Consider the following 23,668-nt stretch of genomic DNA (forward strand, 5'->3'; position numbering starts at 1 on the left):
AAGCAGGTGGGCACATGTCAGGAAGCTGCCCCCGCAGAGGAAGAGTCTGGAGAGAGAGACGGAGAGAGAGAGGTGGGGAGAGGTGGCGCTGCCTGAGCAGATCCCGCTCATTTTCACCTTCCCGACTTTCCACTCTGACACAATTTACACCTCTGTGCTGAACTATGTCCCCACACCTGCTCCTGCACCTCCGCCCTCTCCTCCTACGCTGCTCTCTCCGTCACTCCCGCCCCCGCCTCTGTCTCTTACTACAGCTCTCACTATCTCCTCTGTAAGTCTACTGTTGTCACTGTCATAAGAGCAGCCATCTTTGATTATGTATCAATCTTGAATCAAACCTTGGTCTTCGGCTACTCTTTACAGAATACTTTAAAAAATAAAATGGTGTTAAGTTTACATTTGCGTCTGATATTTATCAGATACTCTTACGTTTTAGAGTGGATAATTTTCGATTATTTGAAGGCTTAAAAACATCTCAATATGTAAAATAATTGTAAAATGCTGTTGAAATTATAAAAAACAATGAGCACCATCACTGCACAGGCCCCTAACTGCTCCTTCACCTGTTCCTCTACCAGTTTTACCTCACCTCTGCTGGTGTGCGCATACACACACTCACCTCTGCAGGGGTGCGCATACACACATTCACCTCTGCTGGGGTGCACATACACACACACACACATTCACCTCTGCTGGGGTGCACACACACACCCCCTGCTGGGGGGCATACATACAGTCTTAGTAAATCAGTCGTTAATGTGTAATGAGCTCTAATATAGTGAATGTTTTGCACTGTGACTACTTTCTGAGCAAATCTGGCCCTAGGTCTCATCCTGCTGTACATGGTCAAGAATAATGAATATGTAGCAATTTAGAAGTTTTCTGAGACCAACAATACTTGTTTGATTTTAATTGTTTGATTTGAAATTTTACTTCACATCAAATCAAATCTTCAGCTGCATTTCACTGAATCATTGCATCACATTGGCATTGATTGGTCAGGTCAGTCTGAAAATGATATCCCAAAACGTTTATGAATCGATACGTTTTGATGCATATAAATTGGAAAAAAATAAAAAACATGTTTGGACATATTTTGCATGTGAGGGGACTGTAGAATATGTTGCATGCACAGTCCACACATTCTTTAGGGAAATTGCTCTTAGAAAGGAAGAAAACATTCTGGTTTCGATTCCTAGCACACACAGTGAAACTTACAGAATAGATTTGAGGGTTTTTTTAAATTTAATATTAGGGAACAAAAACGCTCCCTTTGAGCTTGGGGCCTTCATGCCACAGTAGAATGGCTTCCACATCAAAGCCATAATTCCCCACGCGCTGAAAGCCAACGTGAGCCTTTAAAAGGTCTCTGCCATTATATTACGATCTGATAAATCATATTCAAATGTAACATTTACCCCTTAGAATTCCCTGAGCTGGAAAGTAAAAGTCATATTTGAACACTGACGGTGAAGTGGCAGGGAGGTCTCCTGCAGCCGGGCCCCAGAGACGCGGGGAAGTGAGTCCGCCAACAATGATCTCCGCTGCTCCCGCCATTCCTCCCCGTCCCCAAACCCCCCGCGACAGAGACCGCAGAGCCCTGCGTCTCATTTCAGATGACAAGTACACAGAAATGACATTTTCACCGTTTCGGAGGGAAGAGGGACGGAGAAGGGGACAGACGTGGCAGTCGGGTGGGTACAGCCACGTTCCTGGCCTTTACGCCCTCGAACACACAGTCCCCGTTACCGCGGTAAAGCAAGCAGGCAGGGAGCACAGCCAGTCCCGGGGGTTTGTCCCCCAACGGCGTGCAAACATTCTCACATTTACACAGCACCTGAAGGGCCATTTACTAAATGTACTTTATTTTTAACCAATGTTTCACAACACAAGACTCGTGGAATTAATTCACATCTTCACCCGTATTCAACGTTATCCTCTTTTCATTTATCCCTCTACTGCTGAAAGTTTTTTTGTTTTCTTAAATAATCTAATTTTGTAAGTCGTGGGTGTACTTGCTGTATCCTAGATCCAAAACACACAGCGTGTCACCATTCTGTGGCTGCCAATCCTTTCTAGTTTTATTAGACATGAATAGTGCTTCAGTGGGTGGTGTGCAATGGATGAAAGTACATATAAATAAATTATGCTTTTTGGAATAATAAATGCTACTTCAGATTGTCTTCAGCATTGCAGTACTCCATTTGATTAATGCTTTTCTAACAGGCCTAAACATAGCAAAACAAGATTTTTTGCTGTTAAACTGAGCTCACTGAATAGTGATTATGTGGGACATTGCTATAATTATGCACAGTTCCTACAAACCTTGGAGTGAAAATTATATTTACACAGATGAAATTAAAATGATGATGCATTTCCAGTGCTGACTCTCTTGCCCAGTGAAAGCTTACACAAGCATACATTTACACAGCTTAACAGTGCCTTTACTAAAGCACTTCCATAGGTTGCTCTGGGATACAAGCAGCAGCAGCACATCACTTGGGATTTTAATCAGAAACTTTCTGGCAACAATTCCACTTAAAATACCTGCGACAGTATCCTATGACAACGCATCAAATGAACATTTCAAATTAAATTTTATCTGAACAGAACATTTTACAAAGAGTAAACCATAATAGCCTTCATAGCATCCACCAGCCTCAACCCCCACAACAGCAACTCTGGCTGGCATACAGCAAGAAACAAAGCATCAGTACAGGCATTCCAAAGTACAGTACAATAATAAGACTCTCTAAAGAAAGAATCTAAGAACTACACCCCTAAGTTTTACTTCTCTCTGAGGACAAGTGCTCACGTGGCATTTAGAGAATTAAACATGGAAGTGGAAACATTTTAAATCTGAAAAAGGAACTTACTCCAGCCAGGCTTAAATTGAGTTTGAGAAAACATACTGAACATAAGGAAATACATTCATATTTAATCAGGAGTGAAAACAAGTCTATACAAGCTTAAGCAGAAGCAATAAATACATTAATAAATAAATAGACACACACGCAGACACACACACACGTCCCTCACACATAGTACACAAATATAATTTCTTTATTTCAGTCTCTCTGAGAGAGCCACAGGAAATGAAAATATGTCGGTAATTAAAACCCAGTTGAAGTGCACTGGCTGCTGTCTATCTCCATAGGGAGTAGCAGGCTGACAGGGGTGACAATTGAAAATAACATTCTCCAATTCCACTCTCCTTCCCCATGCACGTCCCTATTAATCCCAATATTCTCTGACTGCCATCGCCCAGATTGCATTAGCCAGGGAGTGATTCAATTAGGTTTCAACACATTCTCCCGCCCCCACAATCAACAGCGTGTTTCAGACTGCATGTACATAATCAATTTGGTCCCCATAATTCAATCACGTGTTACAGAACGCACATGACAGAACGAGTGCGATGCAGATGGGCCCACTGCACTGGAACACTTTCACCAAGGAAAGGCACATTTGTTATTTTCCTATTAGCAGAAGCATTGTCACATTTATTATTTTCCAGATAAAACAGCGTTTAAAGCGTTTATTCCGGTTAACATATTGTCTGGCTGATGTCGAACATAAAGACTTCCTTGACTTTTATGGGCGGAACTCATGTCCTCATGTTGACAAATGCCAATAAAAGAACCCAAAGGCAATCCTATACCTAGATTCAAGACTAGATACTGAAAGCTCTCATATACCTGGACTAAGGAGGCTACTGAGCACACCTGATGGATCAGCCACACCTGTGAAGCCAGTTGAGAGAGTGAGAGAGATCACAAGGGATAGGATTGAATTGGGCATCACTGCTATTTGAAATCAGTGCCATTCGCTACATCATCAAAGAGTTGTGTACCTAATGGGTAAGACTGGGGGGGTTAGAGAGAGAGCTCTACCACATAAGCATTACCCATTTAAACCCTGAACCATTTAAACTTTTAATTAGCTCATGTGCAATATATTGGATGTGCAATTTACAACATCAACATGAAAATAAGTTAATACGAGACATAATATCCTAAAAAGTGCCTAGTTAAGATTTGCTGGGTGGCAATTATACTCTATACGTCAAAATAAGGAAAGAAAGTGCTCAACAGCAATCAACACAAATATGAGAAAAACTAAGCAGTCAAGCTCCATTAAACTGAATTGCAATGTGGTTATGCCCATAATAATGCCCATGATTCACACAAGCAATCATTATTAGCCGCATTAAGCATAAATGTGGTGCTGCATTATCTTTGAAGGATCATTTAGCCGATTTGAAAACCACACAAAGCCGGCACTCATTGTGGCTCGTAACTGAAAAACACCATCACATATGTGTGAAGGGGGAGGAATAAAGAAAACAATTAAATACAATCAATAATTCAGCAGCTGCTTTCACCCTAAGTGACTCACAAAATTAAGTACTGAGCATAAGCGCTGTCGTATACACTAGTACTACAGAAACAATAAGTGACATTTTTACAGTCAGTGACTAATAAAGGTTGAGAGGCCCAGTTGTGTAGTCAGCTATCCCAATCAGCAAAGACAGCAGCCAATTAAAGGACATTACAAGGATTTCACAAACATTTTTAAATACATAAAATTTTAGGATTAAGTATTATAAAATATACAAAACTGTGCCATAATATTCTTCTAATATTCACAATGAGGGAATCGTATCCTTATTCGAATGGTAACCAGTGCTATTAATTAATAATGAAATTAAACTTGACTGAAAAATGTCTTCTTATCCTCTTAACTGCGAATGGCGAGTTAAAAGTTACTTTCATAGCTGTCAGGCAGTCGCTCTGCACTTGGTAATTCATCAAGTGCAAGGAGGGTGAAAACCCTTAACCCCACACCCAAGAGGATCCCTTCAACCCTTCAACCCTAACATGATGAGAGACTGGGCAGTCACTCACAACTGGCTATCCCAGCATGCTCCTGTCAGTCAGAGAGGAGCACCGCCTGCTGGTAATGCAGACAGGCAATAATCTCAGCAATGCGGAGGATCAGAGCAGAGGTGAAAGGTCGCTCTGCCCCTGGTTGCAGCGGCCCCTGGCTCTTGTGACCCTTGATGGAGCTGCGCTCTAACGCTGGGCTTCACCTCTTGACCACACTCAGTTGGATTTCACCTCTTGACCGTTCTCTTCACCTGAAGGTGCAGGGCAGTGGCATTTTACTGCACACAGAGTGCTGGAGGAATACCTATCAGGTGCACTTTGTCCTTGGCCATCTTCACACAGCACACAAAATGACCTAATTGCTTAATGCCACTTTGTTTTTGTTGTGTCACCCTCACTGACAGCTTTCCTAGATGCATAGTCCTGCACACTTGCATCCATTCTCTGTGATGGTAGAAAGTAAAGCGTTGGAATATTTGTATTTTTATTTTTAAAACTGTTTGTGAGCAATGAACATGTGTGATCCTGTGAGCCATTTCAGAAACAGTAAGCGAAACATCTTGGATGCATTTTTTTCCATTAGTCCTCAGCTTGCCACAACACCTGCCCGTTATTTTGGTTGATGACTCAGATAAAGCTGGTTACACAGTTGTTCTGGCACAATATCCTTAACATAGTCTCCAGAGATATCTCCAGAGGAGCACTCGGAATAAAATCCAAAACACCTTTCTGTGGAAGTGTTACATTTAATGTGCAAAGCAAAATGTGAGGAGGATCTGAGGACATAATTATACCAACACAGACTGTACTACTAAGTGCTATGGACCTGTTCAAAAGGGATTCAGTTCTATCTTTCTGTGTGTCCATTGTTTGGTGCTTATATCCACTCTACATTTAAAGAAATGAAAGGCCATGGTGGAGAGGTCCTCAGCAGAGGAACTGAAGCACAGAGCAGAGATGTGGCCCTCACACTTCACTGACCTCCATCCCCAAACGCCAGCAGCCTGTGTGGACTGTATGTTTCCCGAGGTCTGAATCCTACTGAACTGAGATCTCTCATAAACCCAGAGAGAGAATGCTGCTACCGGCCCTGCTGAAGGCCTGTCACTAAAATCCACAGCCCCTGCCCTCATTCAAGACAATATATTCATATGTGCTGCCAAAGCCCTTGCATAGGGGAGACATATACAATGGATAACAAATTACCCAGAACAAATTTTCATTATATAAACGGGAGATAAAAGTATTGTGTAAGAATAATTTATTATTAAATATCTGTGTTGAAAAGGTACAGAAACCCACCAGGAAATTAAAACAGAATCTACCTGTCCAACTATGCCAGAAAGTTGATTCTTGAACTTCTGGTCATACTTTTATTGATCTAAAAGAGTTAAGTAACCCATTTTGCTATGCCACTGGTAATTAACCGATGTGAATGTGAATACATACTCAGAGAATGTCCAGTGGAGCTCAAACTTTTATTTCACAGTCTGTTTGTGATGGTAGAGCATCAATATGCGGTATGACTATCTCATCATTAATGTACACGTTAAAAAAGATCTATCATTTATCATGGAAACCTTCGCCCTCAGAAATACAAGGTTCTGCCCAGCATGCACTGGTTCCCTTTGTGGGAGGTTGTGCTTTTCCTCCAGAACACCTATAACTCTGTTCTGTGAACCTGACCAGCCCTTCTGCCAAACACAACACACATTAGTACTACTTCAACAAGCAGAGCGCAGCTCCGAACTCCGCCAGTCTGCCACCGCATGGTGCCGTTCAGTACTCGTTGAGTAACAGGACCTGCCAGAGCTAATCTGGACATGCTCCTCACCACAGAGACGCTGAGCTCAAGGGCTCTCCTCCTCATTAACAAGCCAGGGGAGTTGTGCTACACTTGTCTACACTTGTCAAACATGACACTTTTTTAATGTCACACCAAAGACATTTTCATAGCCGGGCACGTTTATCAAACCCGATGAACCCTTCTGTACACCAGAACCTGCGAGCGGGAGTATGTAAAAAGCGGCATCACAAAAAGGTCAAAGACAGACGGAGGTTTTAGCCCTTTCTCTGATCCCCCTCTCTCCCCCTGGCCGACGCACTGGGGGACTGAAAGGTCAGGCCATCCACTGTCTGTTGTTCTGATCCACTCGTATTCATCTCCCATCTGCATATTCATGCCCCCGAATTTACAATCCCACCCGTGCCCCCGCAGAGGAACCCGCCCGCGCGCGTCAGAACGGACGCAGACCGGAAACCGGGCCCCGCACCGCCTGTGATTTAGGAGACGCTGTTCCCAGGAACGTTAAAATGCACAGCCAGCCCACAGCCCAAGGAGGCGGAGAAGGGTCAAACCATTTGCACTCCATGAATACACAAGCAGAGAGCAGACTAGTACTGCAGACTTAAAAATAACACGAGCGCATCCATTTTGTTTTAAGCAGTTTAATGCCATTAAGGGGAAAGGGGGCTGTGACAACCTTAAGAGACTGCATGTTTAAATAATTCAGCTATAAGTGGTGGGTAAGAGAGGGGATGAGGATAACTCATTCCTGTATTAGCAACAAGGGCTCTATAAAGAAAGAACAAATTAGCACCATCTTGAGTCCATATTACACTTGGGAATGGGGAGGATGTAAAATTTCTATGGAAAATGCATTTTACTTCCAAGAAAATGGGCAGGGTTGTTTTTTTTTCTGTGCTGAGAGGCTGGAAGATGCCCACAATGTTAACACAAAGACCAAAGAGAAAATATAACTTCAAGAGATCAGGTTCCCTCTTCCAGTTCATATGAAAGACACTTGCATTATTGATTATGCATGATGGGTTATGGGGTTAATCTTTAATCTGTATTAAGGTCCCAGCATGGTCATGTGACACATCTTCTCTCTTTCCTCCTAATGAAGGTCATGACTGGTATACTCCCAGCCACATAGTTATATTGGGAAAGGAGAACAGAGGAGCCTCAGGTTGGTGTTTGCTGCCATTTTTTGAACGGGCAGTCACACCACCACCATCACCACCACCACCACCACCATCATCATCAGCATTATCATCATCACCATCAATCTTGATTTAGCCAGATTTCACACAGATTAAAACCGGTTTTACACTGCCCCCTGCAGGCCCCACAGAGAGGCTCTTTTCCAGCATGTGGAACCACAGTCACTGTACCAGTGCTCTCATACCATGGAGACCACCCTCTACCCGAATCCATCTTCCTCTCAGACACCCCGACACGTACAGACGGTCAGACTGTCTGAAGCACACGGGCCTGCCAGCAGACCCCTGAACCTCACGCCGTACAAGGGCAGGGGAACAGGGAGGGGCCGGGAACAATGAATCAATGCTGCTAAAACAAAGAAGGGTTTTGAATTTCAGACCATGAAAGGAGGACCAAAACTCTGCCCCGAGGCTACCCTGTGCGCCCGCTTTCCTTCCCACCGAGCCCCTGGATCTATCTGCCCAGCGCATGCACTCCAGCGCTTTCTCTCCATTATCTCCAAGCAGACTGGAGCAGAACACGGGCTGACGCTGCTATTGACTGTGCTGCTTATTTCTGTGGGCAGTTTCAACAGCCGGATCGATCAATGAATCAAAGAATGCTTCACGCAATTATAATCCCCCGTCTCAAAGAACCGCCACACATTATGGCACAATAGAGACAATTAATTCATTAGTGATACGTTAAATTATCCAAATGATTAATGTAACACATAGAATATTACGTTTTTTGTTACATACGTCATTTCTGTCGTGATGTGACATTAGAGGCCAAAACATAACAAATGGCTAACTTCAGCTATAGATCAATTGACGCCTCTTCATACGGGGAGCCTCTATTTCAGTTAGTACTGGGTGGGTGGGAAAAGGGATCAATTGTGAGCCATAACATTCAAAGTAAAGAACAGATCAATCTATCAGGTTTATGTTATGTTAAAACCACACTCCTTCCTTTATTATAGGGCCTTAAGAGACTCTGACAGGGTTGTAGTTCACATTAAACTGGCACAAATCCTAACTGGATCAGTGTGCATTTTTTATTAAAATATGTTAGTTGTGCGCAGGAGTTAATGCAGCTGTTTTACAAAAATGGGAGTGGGGGGGGGGTTATTCAGGATGAGGAAGGGATCAGGAAGGATGCACTCAACTGAAAATCTTAAAGTCTATATGGTTATTGATTTTGAACTAGAAACCAAACGGAACAGAACAGAACAGAAGAAACACTAGCAATAGTAAACAACAGGTCTGCTAAACAGGCTGTGGGTAAGCCTTACAAGAGGTTTCTTTAAAGGAAGCCTTATGTGAAGACATCTGCACTTTGACAGCCCAGTCCCCTCTGCTGCAGCTGACAGGGAAGTCTTCTGTGTAGCAGCGTCTCTACCCCAGGAATCACAGGAGCTTTCTGTTTCATCGCCCCCAACCCCCACCTCCACTAACACGCCTGCAGAGGACCGGTTATGCTATGTCACACTTGTGCAAACCAGAAAAACATTGTTACACATTATTACATACCAAATATAAGATGGAACCAATATTAAGTCAGTCAGGTAAGTCTAGAGTTCAATTTTTGTTCTAATTTATTTGAAATGATTTTCTAAGAAAAATGATGTGGGTCAGGGGACAGAAAATAAAGAGAAATATACTGGAGCTTTACATAACGCAGAAGACACACAAGACCTCACATCTATAAAACATCATGTTGAACGCAGGCCGGCTGCTGCAGAGGACTTTTATGCCTGGGGTTTTAAGAGGCCATAAGCTCCGCTGGAAGTGCGCCCCTGGGAGAGGGACTTGGTGTCAGACAATAAACCTGTAACAGTATGGCGGAATGACATCATTAATTATGGAGGGGCAATTTAACCTGCCCCACAGCACACGGGGCAACACTCAGGCCCGTGCAAACCTCCCAAACTCACCCTATGATTCTCCTGCTACGGCGGCAGTGTCACGCCCTGAATGCCCCCACCCCCTAGCCTTGGCCTTCCATATCTACCCACAACGGGGTTAGCACAGAGATGCTCAATAATGAATGTGTGCAGGAGAGGAACACTCCCCCCACCATCCCAGGCCACGTCTCATACTCATAAGCTATAACATAACAACATGGCACTGTCACTCCCACCCCCACCCCTACTCCTGCCCCATAGCATAAGAGGTGAAATATTCTTCAGGAGCTAGAGCTATTTGGGTGCTCAAGTGCTGTTAGCAGACATTGCCATAGCTGGTGGGCGGGGGGTTGGTTGGTTATTTATTTAACGGACTGTAGCGCTTATAAAACAACACTTCCTCGATGTTTATTGCTCCCCCGTGGAGGCTAGCAGACATGAATAAATCCCAGCATGCACTGCAGTGCATAAAGTGTGCAGTGCCCTCTGGTCCTCATTTATAAAAAATAAAAAAAAATAAAAAAAGGAATACTAAAAAAATCATAATGTCCTGGGAAACAAAAATGGATGGCCACTGAGATTATATGTTTACAAATAAATATATTTATCCTAGAACATATGCAATCCAAGTAAATAAACAATACAATTATCATAAACTTGCTCTTGCAATATGAGAATGTAAGAAAGTCAAAGTATGCAAGTAGTTAAAGGTGGATAATTCTGGAAAGCATAACAAACAAAAATCCTGAATCAACACAACCGCAGTGAGATATTTTATCTACCCCAACAACCCCCCCCCCCCCCCCACCCCTGCCAAAAGAAAAACTGAAAAGCAAAAACACTTCAGACTTGAACACACTGTATAATTTTATAATATAAAATCTTTTCACCAATGTGTCAATTAACTTCTGTTTTGATACATTTTAAATTGATGCATCTTCTTGCCATTCATTTGCAATTTATCTTATTTAAAGTACATGAAAGATGAACAAATCAATGGAAAGCCCAACTGCTGGATGCAAAGAGACCCAGACTGAGCACAGCTTCATCAATCAGAAACAAGGCAATGTAAAAAGAGCAATATCTATCCATATTAAACCACTGCCTTTCATAATGGTATTTATCATTCCAGTGCTTTCTTACTCTTGCTTAAGGACACTATACACAGGCAGGTGGCAGGTGGGGGGAGGGGGGTTTGAGGATGAGGAAATTAAGAACAACACTCCACTATTGCGTTTGTATCACACATAAAATACCACTGCTACATTATAGTCAAAGCTGTTCTGTTCTGTCTATTACATATGTGTTCTTACAAAGGAAAATATATAGCATTGTATGTGTAGCACACATACTTTAAATATACAAAACATGCAAACATACTTTTTTCATTTTATTATCAAACAAATAATACTATATGCTATTTGCTGATCTGCAAAACAGCTATCCATATATTAAATGGGACAGCATTTTAAGATTATACAACACAGATTAGGACCAATCCTTGGTCAGACAAAAAGTACACCAAAGCAAAGGCTCATTTATTACTCCGGCTAGCTCAAAAACCAGGGTGAGCCAGGACTTCTACCCACACCTGCACCAAGCACTGTGCGTATATCTAAGAGCAGAACAGATTATTGTCATTCAGTACAACTGCAGGAACCACTTCACACAAAGAAGGTCTGTTCCCAATATATTTTATTTAGCAGGCAAGGTCCCTGCGGAATTGGAGCCCAACATAATGTTCATCTAACAAAACCAGCTGCCAAGTTCCACAAACTCTTCAATGAACCCGTCCAACCCTCCTCCTCAAAGAAAGGAAGGGGAGAAACTATTTTAAAATGAGCTATTATCAGACTGCAAAGGGGTAAAAATACGGAAGAACTGTCTCAGAATGCGAAGCGGCAAATACAAGCAGTTCCTCCACTGGTGATGAATCCAGGCATGAGCAGCAGGAAACAGAAGGCATGGGGGTGGGGTTCACATGCAAAAGGACGCGCAAGCGAAAGCGTAACCATGGACACGTTCTCTCTGTGCGTCTCTATAGGAGGATGTGCTATACACATATCATCCCTCTCTCCAGGCAAACAAGTTAAATATAGCTGCTGAAAACAACCAGCAACCGTTTCCCATCTCCAATCCGACAAAATAACCATGGGTAAAGAGAGCAAGGGGCCAATCTCACTAAACTGCCTCGATCTCGATAAGAGTATTCAACAGAGGCTGCGTTTATTCTGATGCAGACAGATGTGAAGGTGATGGGGAAGAGAGAGGCTGAGGAGGAGGAGGGGGGGAGGGGGGGGGGGGGGGGGGGCGAGAATCCACACACGGATGGCATCACTCCGAGCTGTATTTAAAGCGCATGAAATACCATACAGCTATAGAAAAGCCAGCACATGCTGTCAGTCAAACAGGGCTTGTGTCAATGTGGTGAGAGATGATACGCAAGGTAGGTGGTGCACTAGAGGGAAAACACAGTGATTTCATACAACATCACGGCCAGGTGTGTGTTTAACAACGTTACAGACAAAAGGATATCGGAGGCTTCTCACTCTAATTCCTATATATTACTCACTTGCCTCATCGAAGTTCGTATGACAAACCCTCTACAGTTTCATGACAGTTTGGTCTTGCCAACTGGCATTGGTGAGTGTGGAACATCAACTGAACCCGCAGAGAGAATGTTCTAGATGTCTGAGGAACCCAAAATCAGTCTTTGCACAGAACCCTGGACGGCGATTGTCCGTCAGCTCTCCAGTGGGGGTTATTTTCTAAAAGGACATCAAAAGCCCAGCTCACTTTCACCTTCTCATCAGAGCAACGCATCAAATATGAATGGTGTGGACCAATTTCCCCCGTTCATCCAACAAATATAGCATGGAGGACGATAGGAGAGGGGGCAGCGTGAATTATTGATGGCGAGGCTGGGGGAATCTGTGATGATCCATCGCACGCAAACCATGGTAACAGAAGGGTCTCTGCAGGAGGGAACACACCAGACCACGCTTGTGACGAATACCCTCACTCAATTCAATCAACATTAACCTGGACCCACAAGATGGGTGAGTTTTAGTCCATAGTGTGATTTAATAATGGCCCCCCTGTGTACCATGAGCTCTGAGTGCTGAGACACCATGAGGGGCTTTAGCGAGAGGCAAAGAGCCTCTCCGTCCCCCACACCCTCCTTCCGCTTCCAAAACCGCGGCAGGTAAAGAGTGACTCAACTCCGAGACGCCACAAGAATAACTCAGACGCCTACGACCACCCGCCTCTCCTTCCTGAAGTCAACTCGCTTTCGTTTAGTTCCGAAAAAGAAATCAGCGTGTCATCACTAGCTCAGTTAAATCCGTTTAATATTCTGCCATTATTTGTGTTACCCCCCTATATATCTCATGAGAGCTCTCCCACCCCTACACAACCATGCACATAAATACATCCATGTACATGGTCACCACTTCGACACACACACGTGCGCACACACACACAGCGATACAGAATCACTATGTTTATTCATCTGGAACACACTGGTCACAGATGGGCCGTGTTGACAACCCTCCCCAAGTCTCCCTCTGTTTTCCTCCCTCCCCACTGGGCTCGATGGAGACTCATCTCTGCTCACAGCTCACACCACCCTTCTCTCCCTCCCCAGGGTCAGGGCCACTGGGCAGGGAGGTGTTTATGAGGAACAGAGGTGGGGGGCCATTGTTGGTGTTTATGAAAGATGATGGGATGTGTTGGTTCCCAGCAGGCAGTGGGGATGATAACTGTGATGGCACTCAGGGAGGAGGGGGAGGGGGAGGAGCTGGGGGAGGGGGGGGTATATACGCATAGAAGGCAGGGCAGGCAAGCCTTGAGCTCAATCTCTGCCAGAAAGTACTGCGGACATTCATCCAGGGCAACCGTTTCAACGCTTCCAGCAAACACGACGATGGCCACGACGACAATACCGGAGACAACGGCGTCCATTTTGAAGTACAGAACACCAGTGAACGTGCAGCAGGTACTCTCCACATGCCCAGGGTGACAGCAGTCCAGATGGCAATACCGTGGTGAGAAAAAGCAAACTTTCTTACAGGACGAGAGACACCCCCAGGCCCCACGCCACGCGGCCACCTGCACAAGAGGAGCATGGGTAATTAAAGCCCATCAGAGGCCCGCCACGCCCTGTTCATTAGCTGACTTACCCAGCTGTCCCTGCTCTGGCCGGCACAGGCATCACCCTTTGTCACAGAGCTGTGATTAACGCTGCATCACCAGCGCCTGCACTGCACTTACAGTAATCACAGGCTCACGCCACTCTCTCGCTGGCTGTCCGTCATTATGCCACTCTAAAAGTGCCATTCTTCTCCAACTGATAACAGGGCAGGTCAGGGGGGCTGGCACCAGCATTTCAAAACACAGGCCTTGTGTTCTGTTTTTTAATCCTGCACTCCGTGGTCTGAAAAAAGGGCTTTTGGGCCTGCTGCCAGCGCCCTGTTGCGCTGTTCATTTTTTGGCAGTAACTGGTGGAAGCTACTTCACAGACATCTGTATCTCACTCTGACAACCGGATGGTTTTACAGACTAATTAAAAGGGAGCTTTCATGGTCCAAAAAAGTAAGCAAATGTGACATGATTGTGACATGTGACAGTCTACAAGTTTTAGGAGGATGGCTAGCTATCCCAGACCAGATATCTGGGACCTGGTGCCCATCAGGCAGTGGGTGGCACGGGTCTGATTTCTACTCACAGCATTGAGCTGATCCTACCACACACGTGCAAAATTTTTGGGAAATTCTTGGCTGTTTCATCAGGGAGGTAGGAAATAAAAACAAAAAAAGAAACCTGGACAAACAAGAGCCACTTCAGATAAAGTGATATGTTGCTGAAATCCTTTGGGGCAGAATGCAGAAGTGGCAATATACAGATAAGGGAACACAAAGAAACACCAAGCCGTGGCTGACATTTTGACAAGATGCGTCTGAGATTTTGAAGCTTCTGTTGTTGTTTGTCTTTCATTTAATTAAAAATATCAGTGTATTACCATTAACATTTGAATGAGGTCTTCACCCCCAAGTGGAGCTGAAAAAACTATTTCCAGCAATATTATATTATCACTCTAAACATATCCAGTGAGTCTCTCTCCCTCAAAGCTGAACAGGCCATTTGATTGGTTATGACAGGCCCGCCTCTCCCATCTCCTGCCACAACATAATGCACTGAGAAAGAGCATTTCCCAAGGCATGCCAACCAATGTGTTTCAGTGTAAATTGTAATTCGATATTACATTAAACATTGTTGCTTCAGTTTGTTTTTAAATTTTGTTCCACCAGAACATGACTTAAGCTGATCCAGAAAAACGATTAAAAAGCAAGGTGGGAACACCTTCAGACAGCACAATTACAAAAGGCAGCCCGGCAGCAACCAGAGTGAATGTTTTTTCTACACAAAAAAGGTATCAGCCATGGGCCCATTTATAACACTAAATGGTGAATGATGACTTAAAGACCATCGGAACAAAAGGTTGAAATAAATGTCAATAGATATTCCCTAGCCTGCATCTCAACACACGGTGCAGATTTCTGAGCCCTAGAGTCATAACTTTGCTCATTATAAATTATGATTTCAGTATTAGCCTATCATGGGTGCTTTTAAACAGGCAATGGTGATGAGCAGTGCTGTGGGCGTGTAGAAGCCCTACCTTGATGTAGTCCGTCATCAGGGGGTAGACCCTGTAGATCCCCAGTAAGTAGGACAGAGGGGTCCTGTTGGGGAAGGCGGTGGAGACCGCATGCTTCACCTCTGGGAAGGAGAAGATGTTGAAGCCAAACTTTCTGTACTGGCGCACAAGCTCTTCATCCGGCTTCTCCTCTCCCTCACTCAGAATATTACCCACTGCATATCGACACTTCTCATCAGGCACCTGAGAGAGCGAGAGGGAGAGAGAGACATACCGTTAGGACAGAAGCTTAGCCCTGACAGTCCACGCAATTACATGTAGAATACATGCATAAAATGCAATGCATCACTGTAAAATAATGTTATCAAGGCTGACTCAACTTGTTAAAATACCATATCACCCTAGCACATTATTTGCTACCAGCACATGAGGCAGTCAGCATGGCAGTCAATGCATTAAGATAAAGGCTGACAGAGCACTCAATGCAATGAAAAGAAGGTGCTTCAAAGAAAATACCCCATACACAATCGGCTCCAAACTATTTCATAGAGCTATCCATCACACTCTGAAGCATGCAAGGGAGATATGGATATGTGCTTATTTAAACAAAGCTATGTTTAAAAAAAACATGCATGTAACAGAATCCTATATGCTGAATTTTACAAAACATATCTTACAAGTACAAAGGAAACCATCAAATATTTTTTGCCATTTCAGATCAGAACCATTAATTCCAAAGATAAAACAGATGCTGACCAAGTGCACAATCAAGGGACACACCCATGGAATTTTTAAAAAGGTACACTGAAAAAATGCTCATCTAAAAATATAGAGCAAGGTGTAACAAATTTAAGTAGAAAAATGTAGGTTTATCCAATGAAACATTTCACAAAAAGTCAAAAGAGAAAAAGCTCAATGTGAGGCATGTTTCATATTCAATACACATACAGTACTGAAGTAGTAAATGGTAAATGGTTGGAATTTATATAGCGCCTTTATCCAAAGCGCTGTAGAATTGATGCTTCTCATTCACCCATTCATACACACACTCACACACCGACGGCGATTGGCTGCCATGCAAGGCACCGACCAGCTCGTCAGGAGCATTTGGGGGTTAGGTGTCTTGCTCAGGGACACTTTGACACAGCCCGGACGGGGGATCGAACCGGCAACCCTCCAACTGCCAGACGACTGCTCTTACTGCCTGAGCCATGCCTCCCCCAAGTATATATAATGGCAGCTATATTTTCCATTAGGCCTAGACAGGCATTTTCAACAGCTGCAAGTTAACTTATAAGCATACCGCAACCTCACTACTTTACTGTTGTTACATTTGACCCCTTTTGCACTTTGGATGATGGGACCCACGTACAATCCCACTAAAAACCATGGAGGACAAACAGGTCTCTTTCAACCAATCAGGGAACAGTCAATCAGAGAGTGACGCTCATTTCACAGCCTCAGAATAATGACAGAATTGCCAAACCTTTCAGTTTTATCTTTCCCAAAAACCATTATGTCAAATGGATTTCCTTAAGGCTGTGGGATTTAGGAACAGCACAGGAGTAAAGGAGAGGAGCAGTGCGGGGGGGGGGGGACAGCACCAAATACCAGACTATGAATCAGACATAAAGCCACATTCTGTCTGGCTGTCAAAGGAGGCTGGTTTGAGTGGCACATTGAGAGTGAGGGGGGGGTCAGTGGAAAAGGAACCATCCCTTTTCTTGCCATTTGATTTGCTCCATCTGTGAAGCCTGGCATTTGGGATCAGTGGAGATATCAGCAGATGGTGCTCCGTGCTGAGCAACACATCTCCGACAAGCTCACCATGAGGCAGGACAACTTCTCCTCCCAATTACTCATCTCTTTACTACCCATCACTCTCCTCTGCTCCCACTCGCTCTCCCTCTCTCTTTCCATGTGCGTGCTAACAATATCAACTTCATTAATGAATAGCCTATTATTGCAATACCAATACGTATCTATCACCCCCTTCACTTTTATCCTCACAGAGCCTGACGAATACTCTTCCTGTTTGTTGACAGGGAGTGAAACACCCTAATCTGATGCCTGTTCAGATGCTTCCTTGTGTGTGCAGATGTGTGTGCAGACAGGTCAGTTCCACTTTCAAGCCTGCTACTGAACTCACCTTCTGAAATAAGGATCAACTATGAACTCAAAAAGTCTTTGAGAACCAAAAAGTACCTGAACAGAGGCCTGCCCTATCATTATACTGCCATTCCCATTGTCACTAAGGACATGAACAGAGAACCCATGCCTTTGTTAAAAGACACAAAATAATGGACCGACCTTCACGCAATGAGACAATTGAAAGATCATAAACAGATGGCTCAATCTGGCAAAATTGGTTCCAGTAAATGTTTTAGTGGAGCAGGGGTTTTTGGGAGTGTCATTTTAAGACATTTTAAATGAAATACGTTTTCCAAGCAGCACTAGTCAGTCAATCATTCCGCATAACTTCAGCTTGTAGTGCTTGGCAAGACAGTAAAGCATGTCAGCATGGCTGGTGGCACAACATGTCTGTAAAACTCTTAAGAGAAAACAAATCAAAACTAAAAAAAAATAATAAAAAAATAAAAAAAGTTAAAATTCCCCATTGGCAAAGCCACCATATGGGTGATAGCTGATGCCACCAATGCGATGACATCCGGCAATCTGTCACCGGAGTCTGTCGCCTTTCCCTCGCTCGTCAGCCTAACCTCCCCGGCAGGGAGAGGAGCGGCACAGCTGTCCTTGTACAGACACTGTGAATCAGACACATAAATTTAAAAAAATGGGCGAAAAACACTTTTATATTCCAACTGGAGAGAAGTGGAGCTGAGCCAACACAACAATCCACATCTGTACGACACCTATAACTCAGCCCGTTCAGTGTGGCTTTGCCGTGTTGATATTTTGTTTATATAGGTGCTTGTGCTCAGAAAGGCAACTCTGAAATTAGATACGAATTATCATCATTTCACTCAGGCTGTTGGGTGGTGTAATAGGCTTAAACGAAGAAGCATAGTGCATGGATGCTTCCAAATGCAAGCTGTTCCAGTGTGGTCTGGAGCCCCACTGGACACTGGCCACACAACTAATCATTCTCCATGGAGGGGGAGCCATCCCATTCACGTTGAAATTCAACAATAAACATTCAACCCCCCCCCCCATTACATTATATTACATTACAATGTCATTTGGCTGACGCTTTTATCCAAAGCAACTTACAGTTGATTTAGACTAAGCTCCCCTGGAGCATTGCAGGGTTAAGGGCCTTGCTTAAGGGCCCAACAGCTGCGTGGATCTTATTGTGTCTACACCGAGGATCGAACCACCGGCCTTGCGAGTCCCAGCCATGTACCTTAACCAGTAGACTACAGGCCCCCCCATCTCCCAACTCATCTGAGTAACTGCAGGTGATTCAGCCAATGTACAGATGCTATTCATTCAGAGCAATTCAACACTGTTCAAGAAAGGTTAAGCTCCTTATTTCCATCCAAGGATCTGCTTTATAGACAACCCTTTCCTTCCCTGTTTCAGCCCCCACCCAAGGAAGGACCAGTACAGAAGCATGGCCTAATTAAACCTTAACCAGGGACATTGAAATGTGCCGACAGACACCTGAAACATTGGGTAGACGGCAATCAAGACCAGAGCATAATAATTGGACACACTCTAACTGGTGAAAAAGAAGGTGAGAAATCATGTATATGCATGTGCTACACAAATGTGAGAAGATGCGCCATTTCAAATGCACTCATGTCATTCTTTTCACAGTAAGGTCTGTTTGTTTCACAAGCAATATCCTCAGGTTTTTCACAAGGCTGACTCACAGGAGCAGATTCAATCGAGCCGATGACTCCCCTCAACCCCCATGAGGTCAGCAGGGACTACATGTAAAGAAAAATATTTTATGTGCAATAAAAAAATGTAACATTTGATTAAACTGGTTACTCCGGGTAAAATATAAATAATAGCAGGTATACTGAATGTGGGCCTGGGTTTAGAGAATCTCAGAAGTACAGGAGTCATCCATTTCCTCTCCTCCTGCCTCTCCTGCTGCAATCTCTAGGGACCAGGTGAAGAGGAGGGTCATTTCCACAGCAATTTGCCAAATGGATGTGTGAGGGGGTTTTATTTTTGCTGAAGGAAAAAAATAAATAAAGAGAAAGAGAAAGCGAGCATCCGGCAGATGTAATTCTTTATTAGAGGACACATAACAAGGATTTACTTTTCTCATCTTCCTCTCACACCTCCCCTCAGAAGTGTCACCCCAAGGGACACCGTACCCCCTCACCCCAAAGCACACGTCTCATTGCTCATCGCTAACGCGAGGCGGCTTCGGCGCGAGACAGACCTCTGGCAGGATCGGTTATTCTGCAGCGATGAGTGTGCCGTGTTGATAAAAAAACAAGCTCCATTTAAGGGAGCACCAAAAGCCAAAGAAAATCTGCATACTTTATCAGACTGTGGGCCGTGGGACCTGACTCATGACATTTCATCAGGGCGAGTCTGCCATAGTCAGCTATTATGGCTGTTAGCATCAACAACTGAAGAAGTGAGAACCTTTGCCCTTGATACAATCTGATAGAAATGCTACCTGGGTGAGATTTTAGCCCACTTCTGCACAGAAAATTAATTTTGCCCATTGCACTGCGTGGCTGTCATTTCTTGAAATAATCAGAATTTTGTTGACAAAATATATTAATTTCTTGAAAATGGGGCCGCAGTTCATTTTTGTTGACCGAAAACATAAAAAATAAAAGCTCCAGGACGGCGTTTTCTAAAATGGGAACCACGCTTACATGTTTCATAAAACATAGTTTGGTGAAATTGGAGATGTCATTGAGCCCTTCTGATGAGAACAGACTCTGAGCGATGGGGTAGATAAGGGGACTCTGAGCGATGGGCTCTGTCCGTGAGGGGTGATTTATAGGGTGGAAGCCCTATCGCGGGACCTCCTGGGGCTGCTGCAGGCTTGATGACGCGGGGCTGGGGATCACTGGGGCTTCCCGTGGTTAGGGGGTGTCCCATTAGCCAGGATGATGAAGTACTGCTGGGGGTGAAAAACTGGCCCACTCTTCATGTTTCCCTTTTTGGCACAGTGGGGTACAAAGAGTTAGTCTTCTGAAACCTCTCTGAGGAGGTCACCTTGGAAGTAGGTCAACGGATTTATACCGAGAATACCAGACTAGAGCCTGCACCCTAATAAAATCTGGTTAGTGTTTTGAATCCGGTGTGTGTGTTTGTAAATTGTCTGAGTTTAGCGGTGGATTTACAGACAAGCAGTCTAGTGTCTCAACCAGCATGTCCAAGAGCTTCTCATCTAGCACTGCATCTCCCAGACACCACAACTCCCCCATGACATCATTTAAAGAAATGATACCAACAAGATGCATCAAAACACAAGGTGGGAGGGATCATCCACGTAGCATTGTACAGTAGATCCCCATTCACATGTTCAATTCTATGGCAGGACATATACGATATAAAGAAGAATAGTCCTTGATAGACCCATACACAATGACTTAATGGGAATGATACCAAATACACAACAGATGCATAGAAAAGGTTTTAAAATATATATGTAGAGAATCACGGAAGTCAGATCACAAATAGTGCATTGTCAGATGTTTGACATGTGGATACAAGTTAAGACATGGACCATTATTGATATTTTCCAGAATTGGTTTGGATTCTTGAAGAAACTCCTGGAAATAGAGTGCCTCTGACACAGGCATTTCCATTCTAGAGCAATCACTCCACAGCCTGGTACTCCCCCTAACTAGAAAAAGTCCTTAACCAGACCAACGCAGTCATTCACAAAGAACAAAGCTTCAGGGCCAGTGAGGCAAAGGGTTTACAGCTGCTGCACACGGACAAGCCAACACAGGGCCAGAGTGCATGGTCATGAACAGGGTCAGCCGACAGGGCAATCTCAGGGAGTAACCACAGCTGATGAGATCGATTAGTGTGGCAGGAAAGAGGGAGGAGAGAACCATCAATAAGGACAAGACTCTCTACAAGGCCAAGGTGAAGGCAGCTGTCTGGTCCCCTCAGACAACACTCCACAGGAAAAAAACAAAGGCAGAAGACAATTTCATAGAAAACAATAGTAGGAAACTTCTACTAGTTGTGTAATGAAAAATGAATGACTAGAAGAAATTAATTAACAAAAACTTTGACTGTAAATAGTACTTATTCCCAGTTTGCAGTTTGAGTGTGGGAAGAAACAGATTTTTTTTATAAAGCCATCTCCATTGTCCACATTCCCTGCAGTCTTCAGCAAGGCTGGTCTCTGCTTCCAGGAATAGTGACAACACACCTGTGAACCTCCATGGAAAATGGCCATATCCAAGTCACACTTACAGAAGGGCAGACAATTCAGCCACCATTTATTTTACGGGGAACTGATGCTATTATGCTTAGCTCTATCACCAACAAAAAGGAAATTTTACATCTCTACAAAGCCACATTCATTCACACTGATTCTACAGCCCTGAGAGAAATTAATCTCATTATCACTTCTGCGTTGTACAGCAGGTTTAGCACAAGCAAGAGGGATACGTTATGTAATACACAGGCCAGCTGACTATGGAGGACCTGCAGGGGACCATGGGAAAGGGGAGCAGTGACACCGTTTGAGACGTTGCCGGGACTTGGCCATTGTCGGTTGGAGAGGAGCGCTATCCCGGCAGGGAGCACAGCGCCACTTCCCAGATAATTAAACAGGAGAGCCGGGGTGTATTGGCACGGGTAATTACCGGAGAAGACGAGCTTTCTGGCTTCAGGCAGGCACTCTACACTCTGTTAGCCTCATATGCTTATCTCCAACCTGTCTTTTTCCAAACTTCCTTATTGACTCGTTTCTTTATTCCTGGTTTTGAGCGTGCTGGCAGGCACAGCAGGCGTGGCAGCAGTGAGGGAGAAGCAAGGAGCTTTCACAGGAGAAGAATGGGAGGCCTGGGCTCCGTACATAAAAGGGAGAGCGAGGGGATAGTAGAGAGTGTGAAGAAAAGTGAGGAGAGGAATGGGAGGATAATGGGTTGGGGGGAGGGGAGCGGGACTGGCTACTGCACCTATCCTGCAGTGAGAGGGGCAGTCAGCGCAGACACCAGGTAAGGGCCGGAGACCAAGAGCACTCAGGCTTTCTTAAAGGTCACTACCCAGCATGCCTGTTCTTAATGTCACCATCACACTCCCAATCCCTGCCCATATCTGATATTCACTCCGCACTGGTAGAGGCAGGGCTTTCAGGTACATTGTTCATTTGTTAAGCGCTTATTATTGGATTAACTGCGAAACAGCAATATTTCACATTCTTTAAAGCATGTGCTCAGCTGAATCAGCGCTGTACTTTGTACTACTGGGGTGACCAGTTTGGGATTTGAACCTCCTGTCCAGAAGTCAGCATACTGTAGACACAGTTATCCATTGGAATAAATGCACATGCAAATGAAAGTGCATTAATCACTTCCAACCAATCACAGAGCCAATAGGACAGGAGAGCGACAGAGAGAAAGACAGAGAGAGTGACGCGACAGAGAGCGAGACAAATGACTCATTGCACCAGCCTGTAGACCACAAGAAATATCTTTCCGTATACCTTCAGCCCTACACAGAAGACAGAGAAGAAAAAGAAGAAGAGTTGACCTTTGACCTCAGACCTCCCCAGGGCATGGCAAGAAATAGAACATGAGGAAGCCTGCTCCCGGCATTTCACAGCAGAGGACCAGGGAAAGTCACCGTGACCCCCTGTTCTCTGTGCTAACCATTGTTGGACCCTGGCCTGCAGTCTTTTTCTCCTGAACAGTTCACAAGAGAAAGCAATCAAGTGCACAAAGGCCGACAAATCCAAATACTATTCCGCCATCCACACCGTGTGGAAATCCCCGGCCGACAGGGAATTCATCCCGGCTAATTCCATTCAGAGTCAAAGAGGATTAAGTTGGTGAAGTAAGCATTTCTTCAGCAGCCCTGTCCCTGATAGCAACCTAAACAGCTCTCTGCTGGAGCTGCTGACCTTCAGAACCCACCCATATCAGCCCCTCCGGGCTGGACGCTAATGAGCTCAACGCATCAGGCCAATTAAGATGGCAGAGCAGGATACAGAGCGAGCCATCATTGTTAGGTCTGTGAGAGTGAGGGTCTGGGCTAATTGGGAGCCTGGGAAAAGAGAGAGTGCTTTGGCACCTCGAGGCTGGCATCGGAACGGCGGACGCCAATCA

At 44.4% G+C, this 23,668-nt stretch overlaps 1 protein-coding gene across 1 annotated transcript in view; it reads right to left on the reverse strand.

Annotated features, from left to right (window-relative positions):
* tex264a (testis expressed 264, ER-phagy receptor a) overlaps positions 1–23,668 on the reverse strand; it is a 75,755-nt gene that overhangs the window by 42,540 nt on the left and 9,547 nt on the right. Inside the window, exon 2 of the mRNA XM_061218609.1 lies at positions 15,459–15,680. Within this exon, the coding sequence (XP_061074593.1) occupies positions 15,459–15,680 (222 nt within the window). The remainder of the gene's footprint in view (positions 1–15,458; positions 15,681–23,668) is intronic.

The sequence above is a fragment of the Conger conger genome, chromosome 14, assembly GCF_963514075.1.
Source record: "Conger conger chromosome 14, fConCon1.1, whole genome shotgun sequence".
Lineage (NCBI taxonomy): Eukaryota > Metazoa > Chordata > Actinopteri > Anguilliformes > Congridae > Conger > Conger conger.